Source organism: Rhinatrema bivittatum, chromosome 1 (genome assembly GCF_901001135.1).
Source record: "Rhinatrema bivittatum chromosome 1, aRhiBiv1.1, whole genome shotgun sequence".
NCBI lineage: Eukaryota > Metazoa > Chordata > Amphibia > Gymnophiona > Rhinatrematidae > Rhinatrema > Rhinatrema bivittatum.
Genome location: NC_042615.1, coordinates 651465381 through 651479552, shown reverse-complemented (window position 1 = coordinate 651479552; position 14172 = coordinate 651465381). Strand labels below are relative to the sequence as shown.

Below are 14172 nucleotides of genomic sequence, written 5' to 3'. Positions count from 1 at the left end.
GGTCTCCACGTGGAAGGACCCTCGTGCCGGATCGGGGCCTAGCCTGGATGGGGCTGCTCAACCCGAAGGGACAGACGCTGGATGGCGATCTGTGCGGCTCACTGAGCCTCAGAGGCCGGAGACTTAAATAAAGTTTTCTACCTTACCTTGTCTCGGCGCTTCCCGGTCTCGTGCCGGGTGGTCTCCGGCTTTGGGGGGGAGAGGGGAATATCTTCCCCGCCATGCTCGGTAATGCACCCGCTGCCTCTCAGCCGCTCCCGTTCCTGGGGGCTAAGTCCACGCCGGGAACCGGCTACCGGACCGAGGCTTACCTCTGAGGGATCTCGGAAATCGCCTCAGGAATTCTCGACTGGGGGAGGGACCCTTAGGTATCACCGCAGGACAACGGGGCTAGTCTTGTAGAGGTAAGATTTTCTTTCTTCTTTGGTTTAGATTTCATCTGCCACTGTGCAAGCGTGTGTAGAGTCCCAAATTGCTAAGGAGACTGAGAAATACTGAAGAGCAGAGCTTCCTGCACGGGTATACGTAGTGCTGACGTCAGACTGAAATCTGACCCAGTCTCCAACTGCTATCAGAAGTACACTATACCCATTGGTTCTGAGTCCATCTGCTACACGCTAGGAAAAGAATGGATTTACTCAAACAAATTGAGTGTCTGAAAACTGCCTAGGGTTTACCCTGCTAAAAAAGTGTATGCAAACTTTTTTCCTGGAGCAAACCTCAGTACTTTTTCATGGGACAATTTTTAAGAGAGAAAGTATGGTCATTGTAATGGTGCATGCTAACAAGTATTAGAACTAATGAATGGTTGCATGTTCAACAGTCTATAATTTATTCAAGTTTTCAAAATCCATTTAAAATCTTAAAAATTACAGCAATTAAAAAATAAAATGTAGAACATAAGAAGTTGCCATACTGTGTCAGACTGAGGACCCATCTGTGTTTTCAATAAAATACGCAGATAGATAAACTCTGATATATTATCAACCATAACATGCTTCTAGTCCTCTTACCTGTCATAGAGTTCTAAGAGCTTTAGATAAATGTTAGGCAACTCTTCTTTAAAATCCTTCTGGTTGATCTTCTCGTACAAGCTTCCTAACCCCTAAACAAATAGGGGGAAAGACCTTGTTACTTTTAATTCAATCATAATCTTGGAAAACACTGAAGAATTCAATATATACTTAAAATTCCCTGGAAATACACCTTTATCCTGCTACAGATTTCTTTAAAATACTTATATACTGCTGTATCCAAAGTTCTATACAGTTTACAATTAAATATTTTCATAAACAAATATGTTAACAAAAATCAATAAGACATAAATCAAGCAGAGTTGCTTACCTGTAACAGGCGTTCTCCAAGGACAGCAGGATGTTAGTCCTCACACAGGGTGAAATCATCAGATGGAGCCCCAACACAGAAAACTTATATAAAAGTTTCTAGAATAGCCACTGCTAATTGCATCAGTAGCATGGGATCTTCTTGGTGTTTGAGTAATTACCAGGTTCTTGTGGCCTGGTTTGGTCTCTGTTGGAAACAGGATGCTGGGCTTGATGGACTCTTGGTCTGATCCAGCATGGCAATTTCTTATGTTCTTAACTTTGATTTGGCACACTGAGCATGCCCTAAACCAGATGGGATTCCTCTCCAGTCTTATAACATATAATTATATATAACTGAAAATTAGTAGAAATCCAACTCCATGGAGTGGCGAGCGGGTTTCATTAGGGCTACCATCCTGCTGTCCTCTGAGCATGCCTGTTACAAGTAAGTAACTCTGTTTTCTCAGGACAAGCAGGATAGTAGCCCTCACACATGGGTGATCCCTAGCTACAGGCTGCTCACTAACACAAAAAGGGGACCAACAGACACCCGACCAGGTGCCAACAGGCACAACAAAAACAGTGCTGTTGGTAATGGAGAGGGGAGACAGCCTGAACCCAAACAATGGGCCCTAGGCAGGGAGAGATGGGTTCTACACCTCAAACAAGTTCTGAAGAGGTATGGCCAAATCTACTGATGCGTCAGCCATTCCTATCCAGACAATAGTGTTATGTGAATGTGTGGCGAGAACTTCACTTCGCAGTCTTGCAGATCTCCTCCATCAGAACTGCTTGCAAGTAGGCCATCGACACTGCCATGGCTCTGACAGAATGATCCTCAACATGACCCCCAAGATGCAATCTCACCTGCGCATAACAGAAGGAGATGCAATTTACTAGCCAATTCGATAGTGTGTGTTTGGCAACAGCAATGCCCAACCTATTTCTATCAAAAGAAATTAAAAGTTGGGTGGACTGTCTATGGGCTTCTGTCCACTCCAGATAGAAGGCTAAGGCTCACTTGCAGTTCAAACCGTGCAATGCTCGTTCGTCTTTGTGCGAAAGGGGCCTGGGAAAGAATATTGGCAAGACAACAGACTTGTTAAGATGGAAGTCCATAACAACCTTAGGCAGGAACTTATGATGGTTTTGCCTATGCACCCTGTCATGATAAAGCTTACTGTAAGGTGGATAAGTCACTAAGGCCTGGAGCTCGCTGACCCTGTGTGCTGAAGTGACTGACACCAAAATATGACCTTTCAGGTCAGGTACTTCAGGTCACAGGTGCACAGCGGCTCAAAAGGAGCTTTCATCAGCTGAGCTAATATGTTGGAGGTCCCAAGACACAGCAGGCGGCCTTAAGGGAGGCTTAAATTGAAGCACACCCCGCATGAATCGTACAACTGTAGGCTGTACAAAGAAGAGCGTACCATCTACACCTTAGTGGTATGCACCAATTGCACTGAGATGAACTCTAACAAAGTTGTTTTTAAGCCAGCTTTCAATAAGTGTAGAAGATAATCAAGCAGTTTCTTGCGTGGGGCAGAAGAATGGATCTAGGGCCTTCTGCTCACACCACACAGAAAACCTCCTCCACTTCAGTCCATAGATCTTTCTACTGGAAGGATTTCTAGAAGCCACAAGACCCAAGACATCCTCAGATCAAGCAGTTGCAGAATTAACCTTTCAACATCCAGGCTGTGAGTGACAGGGCCTGGACGTTGGGATGTTGCAACATGTCTCAATCTTAAATGATTATATTGAGGGGAAGTCCCCAGACTGATCAGTCTCCGGATGGACAACTCCCACATGAATGGAAACCAGACCTCTCTAGGCCAATAAAGGGTTATGAGAACTAATTTCCTTGTCCTTGCGAAGCTTCGAGTCTTCACCACCAAGAGAAGCGGACAATACACATACAGAAGACCCTCGCCCCAATATAGGGCAAGGGCGTCCAAGGCTGGTTTGCTGACTGACCTTTACAGAGAGCAGAACTGAGGCACCTTCCTGTTGCAAGGAGATGTGAATATATTTACTTCTGGACTCCGGCAGAGGTGGAATATCCGATTCACTACCCCCTGGGTCCAGGGACCATTCGTGGGGTCTGAAGACTCGACTCACAGCCTGTCCGCTACCATGTTCTCTGTCCTGGCCAGGTGCATAGCCCTGAGTACCATTCCATAGGACAGGGACCATGACCAGATCTGGACCACTTCCTGATACAGGAGGTACGGATCCTGTGCCTCCTTGCTTGATGACATACCACATAGCTAACTGGTTGTCGATTTGGATCAGGACAGCTTCTTTGGACAGCCAGTCTCTGAAAGCCCATAGCAAGTACCCGACTGCCCAGAGCTCCGGAAATTGATTTGGCAACAGCTTTCCTGGGCAGACCAGAAGCCCTGGGTGCTGAGCCCATCTACATGGGGACACATTTGGGAAGGAGGACTTTGAAAAGAGATCCCCCATTCCAGATTTGAAAGTACCCGCCACCAGGACGAGTCCCGGACAGATGGGGTGACATGGATGCAGTTCTAGAGATTCTGCATGGCCTGACACCATTGCAAATTCAGTGTAATCGTGCCAAGGGAGTGACATGGACAGTTGCAGCCAAGTGGCCAACAGCCTCAACATGTGCCAGGCTGACACCTACTGGCTCTGCTGAATCTCTGCCACAATGGTTATCAAAAGAGACGACCCTTTGATGATATAGGAAGGCCTTTGACTGAGCTGTGTCTAGCAAGGCCCCTATGAAGTCCAACTGAGATGATGGGGCAAGATGGGACTTCGGATAGTTGATGATGAACCCTAGCTACTCCAACACCCAGATGGTCAAGCACATGGACCTGATGGCTCCTGCCCGAGATGTGCTCTTGACCAGCCAATAGTCCAGTTAGGGGAAAACATGAACCACCAGCCTGCGAAGGAGCACCGCCACCAAGGCCACGCATTTTGTGAAGACTCGTGGGAGCTGACGCTAGCTTGAACAGCCACACTCGATACTGGAAATGCTGTTTTCCAACCACAAATTAGAGATATTCCTGTGACTGGGGAAGATCTCGATATGATTGTATGCATCCTTTAGATCGAGGGAGCACAGCCAGTCCCCCTTTTGCAAGAGGGGGATTAAGGTGCCCAGGGAAACCCAAATTTTCTAAAAAAAAAAAAAAAAAAAGAAACTTGTTCAAGACCCTTATGTCTAGGATGGGACGGCACCCTCCTGTTCCCTTTGGAATCAGGAAGTACCTGGAGTAGAACCCAGGGAGAGGCTTGATGCTCTGGCCATTAAGAGGAAGGAGAGCTCTGCTAATAGTATCTCCTGATGCACTACCAGCCCCCAAAATGGCTTGGAGGCCAATTTGGCAGGACATGCAATAGATTCAATTGGTACCTTTAAAGGACGATGGACAGAACTGACTGATCCAAAATTATACTAGGTAACTGGATTGTGAAGAACCACAACCTGCCCTCAATCGGAGGGTCCAGCATCCCAGGTATAGGCGACTGGCCTACACTCCCTACGACTCAGTCAAAACCCCGTCCCTAGAATTAACTGAGGTGCCAGCTGGAGCTTGAGGGGGGCTCTCCTGTCTGGGATGGCCATAGGAGCCCTGATAATGTTGACGAGGGGGTGGAGGATAGTACTTCCTCTGACGAAAGAAAGAAAGACCTATTCTGCCCCTTTCTCGCCAGCCTCTTAGAAGAGGAGGACTGGTCCGACGTGCTGGTGGGGATTTAACATAAGAAATTGCCATGCTGGGTCAAACCAAGGGTCCATCAAGCCCAGCATCCTGTTTCCAACAGAGGCCAAACCAGGCCACAAGAATCTGGCAATTACCCAAACACTAAGAAGATCCCATGCTACTGATGCAATTAATAGCAGTGGCTATTCCCTAAGTAAACTTGATTAATAGCCGTTAATGGACTTCTCCTCCAAGAACTTATCCAAACCTTTTTTGAACCCAGTTACACTAACTGCACTAACCACATCCTCTAGCAACAAATTCCAGAGCTTTATTGTGCGTTGAGTGAAAAAGAATTTTCTCTGATTAGTCTTAAATGTGCTACTTGCTAACTTCATGGAATGCCCCCTAGTCCTATTATTCAAAAGTGTAAATAACCGAGTCACATCTACTCGTTCAAGACCTCTCATGATCTTAAAGACCTCTATCATATCCCCCTCTCAGCCGTCTCTTCGCCAAGCTGAACAGCCCTAACCTCTTCAGCCTTTCCTCATAGGAGAGCTGTTCCATCCCCTTTATCATTTTGGTTGCCCTTCTCTGTACCTTCTCCATTGCAAATATATCTTTTTTGAGATGCGACGACCAGAATTGTACACAGTATTCAAGGTGCGATCTCACCATGGAGCGATATAGAGGCATTATGACATTTTCCGTTTTATTAACCATTCCCTTCCTAATAATTCCTAACATTCTGTTTGCTTTTTTGACTGCTGCATCGATGCCAGCAGCCTTGGTGCCTGCTGGCATCGATGGCCAGCAGGCACCAAGGCACCATCCATGAAAGGAAACTTAAAAGAAGTATCGAAAATCCTGACTAGGAGCACTACAGGGAGTGTAGTGCGAACACCGCAAGGAAAAACTGCAAAAAACACGAGAAAAAAAAAGGTTTTCCAAAAGGCCAAAAACAGCCAATGTAAGCTCACTCACAATGCAATGCTTTCAGCTCTGTGGAAAAAGAAAGACTGGAGAAGGACCACACGTGGTTTAGGACATGCTGGGCATGCTCAATGTGCCAAGTCAAAGTTCTAGAAACTTTGACATAAGTTTTCCATGTCAGGGCTCCTCTGATGATGTCACCCATATGTGAGAGCTATCATATTGCTTGTCTTTGGAGAATAAATAAAACTTCACAAAAGAAAAAAAAAATACCATTATACTGAAATCCAATGTGCTTTTCTTTTAAACCTTGCTTTAATAGATTATAAAATACGGCTATCTACATGGAAGAGTCTTTAATTTTTTTCTGAATGTTTTATAACATCCCTCTTTTTTTTTTTTTTTTTTTTTTTTTTTAAAAGCTCGCTGGTAGGTGTTTCGAGAGATCTGAACCGACTACTGAAAGCAACCTCTCTCTCACCTCACAATGCCTAATACATTAAAAGCTTGGGGCATCAAGAGTAGTGGTCCCTCAGATTGTAAAGATCTAGAGGGCTGGTATATTTTGAGTAAAATGCTCAAACATGCCGGGGAATCATTACTCTGTGCTCTGTAATTTAAAAACAATTTAAATTGTATTCTCTGCTTGACTGGTAGCCAACAGAGTGAATTAAGCATGGGAGTTATGTGGTCGTACTTTGAAGATCTGGTGAGAATTCAAGCTGCAGAGTTTTGAATAGTTTGTAAAGCCTTTATGGTATACTGAAGACCACTGAAGTAAATGGAGTTGCAATAATAATCCCAGAAATACAAGACTGCAGAATGGCTCTAAAATCAGAGAGATATCAAGTTAAGGTTTTGGCCTTCGAATTATCCTCAGTTTCCAAATGGATCTTTGTATCAGGGTTTTAGTATTTGCTTTGAAAGTGATTCAGTGATAATGCCTACATTTCTTTTTTGATTCACAACAGGAATAGCATTGCCTTGAGAAGTAATACTTGCTGAAATATTTCTTAGGGACATAGAACCTATATATGAAATCCCTGTTTTTAATAGATTTAAGGACAGTCTATTACACAATAGCCAACACTTAACTGCAGAAAAATATATTGATATTTTGCCAAGAGTAATAGTAATAGTAATATCAGCTGAGACAGGGAAAAAAAATGATCATCATCCACATAAAAGCGATGTTGAACCTCAAGTCCCACAAGTAGTCTGCAAATAGGTCTTAAATAAACATTTAACAAAATGGCTAATAAGGACCATTGACGGGCTCCTGAATTCAAAGGGAACCAGGATGAAACAAATGTTTCTAATTTGATATGCTGTTTCCTGTCAGTCAGAAAGAAACGAAACCACTCTAGAATAGGATCTCCAATACCAATTTGGGATAGACTGTCACAAAGAATATGATGGCCCAACATGTCGAAGGTGGAGGACAGATCATGATATATCTTTGACCACTACCAAACCCTCTCAGAATAGCTTCTAAACTAGATCCAATCAAAAGTTTTGTACTATAATTCTGCCTAAACCCTAATTGGTATTGATCAAGATTATTATGCTTGTCAAAATAGTTAACTTAAAACTACCAATTCAAAACTTTAGCTAAAGTCTCCCATCTATTGCCAAACAACTTAATTTACATCCTGCCCATAAAAAATGTGGAAAGGAAGCAGAGTCAATTCTATGGTATTAAGAGGCAAAATGCCAAAAAAGTACACTGGACCTTGCTTTAAGGTCTAATCCAACATATCTTCAATACCATAGTATTTCCCCACTACCATTAAGATAAAAAATATTCCAATATGTTTGAAAGCTGTAGAATCTTTGAGATCTAAGTTCCAGGCTGGGTTTCATCCAATGTCCATCACCCATATTTGAGGACTGCCATCCTGCTTGTCCCTCTGAGAAATCAGTTATCTCTGGCTTTCCCTTTATCTATTCATAATTCAGAATGCCCTCTGCTTATCCCAGGCCCTGTTGAACTCTGTTACATTTCTTGCCTCTTTTGGCCATTCCCTCTATTTTTTTTTTTTTTTTTACAAGTATGCAGAAGTAAAAATATTTTAGCTATTTGAATTTTAATGTCTGCATTTATTTTGATTTTTTTTTTCCTTTTTTAAAGCAGAGACCCTGTAATACCTTTGATTTATGGAAGTAGACATCAAAACAACACTCAAACGATCTCACGTGTACTCATTCTGATTGCTTCATATTAGTGGGTTGTATCATATATACTGATCAAACCTTTCCACCACTAAGACAGCATAGAAACAATATAGATATCTATTTTGTTTACACATATCCTGATGCTCAATCCCAATGATCACAAGCTTTGCTTAGAAGTACAGCTTCAATCTTGCTCAAGAGATCAAACTCAAAATTCTAAGGAAAATAAATGTAGACAGTAGTCTGCAGTTCAAGGAGTAGACGAGACCAGTTCAACAGCCCAGAAAAAAAAAAAAAGAAAGGAAAGCAAACTGAAGGGAGACAAAAAAAAAAAAAGTAAGCAGAGAAGAAGATTAAGAGAGAATTCTGGGGGTAAGAGACAGGACCAGGAAGGTGGAAAGAGCAGAATGGGTTATTGAGTAATTATCGGGGGGGGGGGAGAGGAAGGGAAGATAGGTAATAGTAAAAAAGACCAGAAGGAAAAACAGAAGAGGAAGTTTAAGGACAGAGGAGAGGGGTTCGAGGTAAGCTGGGGTTGAAAAAAGTGAAAAGGAGAAGAAAAAGATCAGACAAGAAAATAGATCTGATGTGGAGAAAGACACCAGGGTGCCAACTACATTTGAACTTATGCTGTAGAAAATCAAAGAATCACAGGACAATATAGAAACTTTTCTGATTAATGGACAGACGAAAACAGACTTTTCCCTAGCACAGAGCTGGGCACCTTATATCACTACTTGGCATTTGATTGAGAAGACAGGTTGAGGCAGGCTAAAATTCAACAGGAAAACTGCCTGTGATTAACCCTCACTCCTCTAACATTTAATAAGCGCAACATATGGCTGCATTACAAAAGCACCAGACTTTCTATGATATCATCTGCAAACCATTTCATTTTTGAGAATGGTGAGTAAGCTCTCTTGTAAAAAGTTTGATTTCCCATAATCTCCCTGAAGTTGTGCTAATGTATGCATATTTTACTGCCATCCATGATGTTCCACTTCAAGGGGGATTATGTGAAACAAAACAAAAGCTGTGTCATACAGTCCTATGTTAATTTATTTAGGTTTAGAAAATACAGTATAACATTGAATGCCTTATTGTTTAATCACTTTTCACACAGGGAAAACAGAGTAAGCACTAGACTTCACTAAATCAAACAGGGATCCACCCCTATCTTTTGTCTGCCAGACCAGTCTGCCAGACCAGCGAGACAAGCATATAGAGCCAATCTAAAGGCCCCACCGATTAAGACAGCATTAAGTAAAAGAGCTTTCTCCACTGCCGGTCCCAAACTTTGGAACTCTCTTCCATCAGACTTGTGCAATGCCCTATCGTATTTAAAAAAAAGACTCAAGACCTGGTTGTTCAACCAAGCATTCTCCTAACTTTAGCATTTTATTAGAACTCCAACCAATGATCCCTTTTCATTGGTACCCCCCCCCCCCCAAGAGAACGCTTTAGCTATTTATCTCTATGCAGTCTAATCAAAAACCTTGCCTTAATCTTAACATCGGTTCTTAACTCCAGCTACACTATGCTCCATAACTTTTTCCTTTATGTTGTTATCCCCAGTTATTCGTACCCAACTTCAACCTTCCTGTTTATTGTAAGACAACAATTTGTCATGGCTATTGTTTAAAATGTAAACCGACTTGATTAGTAATTCTGTTACTGGAAAATCGGTATATAAAAGTGCTAAATAAATAAATCTTCTCTTATGAAAACAGTAACTGAACAAATAAGAATCCTACAATAACTTATATTTTCTGAAATTAGCTTGACAATATGCAGATATGTATTGCATAGCTTTCCAATAATAGGGGTTTGGGTTTTTTTACCCATATCCTCCTGCATGTGTAATTTACTACCTTCCATGATGATGCTTCAGTTCAAAGAATGTCATATATACCTGTGTTTGGAATTTTGTTTAATTTCAGAAAACGTATCTAATGGGAGGATTCTTTATTGCTCAGATGTCGTCTCCGCAAGAAAGAGATGAAGTGGAATCCAATTTACCTAATGATCTGTGGACACTAACTAACCAAACTAATATCCTGCCACAAATATTTTCTAGCTCAACAATGATGGAAAGGGGGGTGGGGGATGTATAAAATTTTTAGCAAAAAGCACTATCCATAACCAGGAATGGATTTAGGAGTTTGCCATCCTTAGGTACTTTTTCTGCTTCCAACCCCTCACCCCATTCCTGTAAAGGTAGAGTAGTAGAAGGCTGTTCTCTGCTGAACAAGATTAAGCAGAGCTAGAAAACAGCAAATCTTAACCAGCCTGCTATTCCTAAATGTTTGCTGGCACAGGCATAATGGGTGCTATTGATAAATCCAGGACTGTCCATAACCACCTTCAATCGAAGCATGAGACTTTACAAACCATAGTGCATTTGCTTCAGTTGAAGGGGGTAAAATATAGTGTGAGAAAATTTAACATATATCCTCTCTCAAGTCAACTCATCTATTTTCAGAAAATATAAACTTCTGGCAAGATTCTTTATTGCTTTGTCACAATTTTTACAAAAGAAAACAGCAATGCATCCCAGCCAACTATTAAATGGCAAGGAACCTACCCTCTCTCTTTGCTATGAAAACAGCATCTGCGGAATAAGACATCCATCTATGTTCTGAAATTACATGAGGATGGTACCCAAAAGGGAAAACAAACTATCTTATCACAGATGTAGGCCACCAGCTGAAGACTGCGATGCACTGGAACAGCAAAGCTCTCGCTAAGATTAAGAGTAATGTTTGATTTATGAGCTGAGGATGGTCCCTTACAATATGTGGGTTAACCTGACATCCAGTGGGGACACAATTATGTTACAACCAAGTTGCCAGTAGGGCATTTCTTATGTCAAGAGAATTAAACCTACTAAAAAAAAAAAACCACCACACAGGAAGCTCTGAGCATGTGCAGGAATTCCCACACAGGCATTGCCTCTTAAGCCTTCGCAGTCAATAACAGAGAATTCTAGGAAAGCAGGCATATGTGTCATGGCTACTTCATCCTATGGAAAACATCGTTTATAGTATGCAAACTTGTTTTTTCCTTTAATAAGCGGGCTGAATTAGCCATTAAATGTTGGGGACTCCCAAGCTGAGGAGCATTTATTGAGCAAGCAACCCTGATCCCACCGTGGAAAGTAGACTACTGCTTGTCCCAATTAAGGTCTGCTCCAGAAAGAATGTCTACACAGTAGCAGGATGTAAAAAAAATAAAATAAAATAAAAAAAGAAGTGTACCGACAACCATGCAGCAGCTTTGCACTTGACCTCGAGCGGTGATTTTGGAAACGGGGGACAGAAGCAGTATATCTCTAAGTCAATAAGCATGACAGAGTCTGCAGTATGTAGATTCTCTATCATGTTGCAGTGTGGAACACAGTCCTCTATCCAGTTAGACAACATACGAGTGGTTACTGGTATGTCAAGTGTATTAGTATCATAAAATCTAAAAAACTATGACGTTGGCAATGCAGCCAAATTTTTTTCATAAAGCATGCCAAGACTCCTTTGCAATCGAAAAAATGAAGGGGGGGGGGGGGTATGTGACTTCAGAGGGAAGTAGGAATACACAGGCTGATTGAAAATGAATGACAGAACTTTCTGTAGAAACTTTAGGTAAGTGCAGAGCACTATCCTAAAGTGGAAGAATTATATACATGGTAAATAAGAACATAGTTTATAGAATTGCTGTTGTTACCGGTGTGTCCCTCCCGATGCAGCCTCGGCAAAACACAGGTCCGTGTCGGGGGACCCGCTCTGAAATCTAATCTTGTCAACAGTGGAGTTGCCGCATATAAAAATAAAGAAGATTTGATTAATATTTTGAATTCATGGACTATGTGAACCTTTATCCAGTACTCTTCTTGGCATCTTAAATAAGAACATAAGAAATTGCCATGCTGGGTCAGACCAAGGGTCCATCAAGCCCAGCATCCTGTTTCCAACAGAGGCCAAACCAGGCCACAAGAACCTGGCAATTACCAAAACACTAAGAAGATCCCATGCTACTGATGCAATTAATAGCAGTGGCTATTCCCTAAGTAAACTTGATCAATAGCCGTTAATGGACTTCTCCTCCAAGAACTTATCCAAACCTTTTTTGAACCCAGCTACACTAACTGCACTAAGCACATCCTCTGGCAACAAATTCCAGAGCTTTATTGTGCGTTGAGAGAAAAAGAATTTTCTCCGATTAGTCTTAAATGTGTTACTTGCTAACTTCATGGAATGCTCTCAGAGTGCCAGCTGTGTCAGTTGAGGCTATTGGCACCAAACAAAATAACTTCTGTTCAAGAACCCCAGAGAAGCAGATTATGATGGATCGGAAGAACAGCCTCATGAACTGAGAGGGGACAACATTCAGGCCCTATGGTACTGACTGTTCAGCATATCATAAGCATTTTCGAAATCTCAACACCAATGGATGAATTAAGAAGAGTTTATAGTCAAGCGGAGCATAGCAAATCACTATGGCACCGAGACATATCTGTACAGAAGATGTGGCGACACCAGGTATGGAAAGGTTGACAACTGACTGAGCTCATGTGTCCAAGGCATTTTGTTGATACTACAAGAAGAGATATTCCCCTTAATGGCCATGGGCTAACCTAGTTGATTTGTTTCTGACTGAAAACTATCATGTCTTTGATCTCACTGGGCAAACAAGGATCAGTGACTACTTAGCATTCAACATCAAGCCATCAGGATGAGAGACAGGAGGACTGGATGAAGGAACGAGAGCCTGTGCTTTGACTGGACAAGGCAGGTCTGCTCATAAGCTGATTGGAGGACTACTGGAAAGCCAAGCTAGATATGCAAAACTAATCTGTTTGGGCCATACTGGAGCTGGAAGGATTAATCAAGCTCGCTCTTATAGTATTTTATGCACTGCTCTAGCGATTAATGGTATTGGTAGAAGTGCATATGTGATATTTGCTTTGCAAATGAGCCAGTAAGCAACCTGAACTAATCTGAGTTTGTTAGGTGAAATGAAGCAAAAAGTCTCTAGGTCTCTGGGTTTTGTGAAAGCAAGTAAGTTCATCGGTGACAGACTGCAAAAGCTGCAAAGCACACAGACTGTTGACTGATGTAGAGAGACCACTCATGTGGTTGGGAAAATAATCCATGGTGCCGACCTGCTAGCACGGTCGAGATTGCTGGAAGATAGAAGGCTTGCAAGATAGCTTGATCCCTGCCAACCGATTGCCAGATATGCAGTGCTTCCTGGCAGACAGTTCAAGACCCTGTGCCTTCCCATCTGTCAACATCAAAAAACATGACAACTTGATTGCTGATGTAAATGAGAATGTTCCTTCCTTGGAAAAGATGCATAAAAGTTGTCAAAACATCATCTGATTGCTCCGGATGCCAGCAGCTTGATCTGAAAAATAACTATCTTTGAGAGATCAAGATCTTTGTCATCAAACAAATCCGTTGTGGACAAGGTGCCCAACACTGAGTATTCTAAGGGGAAGGCTATGAAGCAGAGCTACCTATCAAATATGTGAGTTCAGTCACCAATATAGGAACTGTAAGATGTGTAGGGGTACTTGTAGTATGGCTGTGAAGGGTTAAGACAGTTAGTCCCATTGACAGCACTAAGCCCCCTACAGTGACAACTATGGAGGCGAGTAGTGAAAGTACCTGACGAGACCTTGCTATATGATGTAAACAAGAATTGCTCTTGCTCTCAAATGCTGCTAGGTAAGCAGGCTGCACGTGAGCAATTTCAAAGTGCTCATTCAGATGGGAGAAAAATTCTGTTCTCCAGGGAAAGCATATATACTTCCTGCAATTTTATTTGTATGCTCGATTCAATTCTGGAAACTGAATGGAGAAGCCAGTTTCTGAAGGTGCAAAACTGTGATTGTAGTGAAATTGACTCATTTTCCCAGGAGGTGGCTGAGAGTAGGCACTCAACCAGATTCAGGAAGATTTGGAGCTTTTGTAACTGTGTATGTGTTGCTACTACATGTAGATGTTTGGGAAGGCTGTCACAGCAGCTAATAGAACAGGTAGCACTCTGTACTGAAA

The 14172-nt window shown here is 42.1% G+C and overlaps 1 protein-coding gene across 2 annotated transcripts in view; it reads right to left on the bottom strand.

The window, feature by feature from the left end:
• The window catches only part of TTC37 (tetratricopeptide repeat domain 37), a 539154-nt gene that overhangs the window by 485828 nt on the left and 39154 nt on the right, over positions 1-14172 (bottom strand). For both annotated transcript variants that reach the window (XM_029573103.1, XM_029573110.1), the window contains exon 4: positions 1014-1105. In XM_029573103.1, the coding sequence (XP_029428963.1) occupies positions 1014-1105 (92 nt within the window). The remainder of the gene's footprint in view (positions 1-1013; positions 1106-14172) is intronic.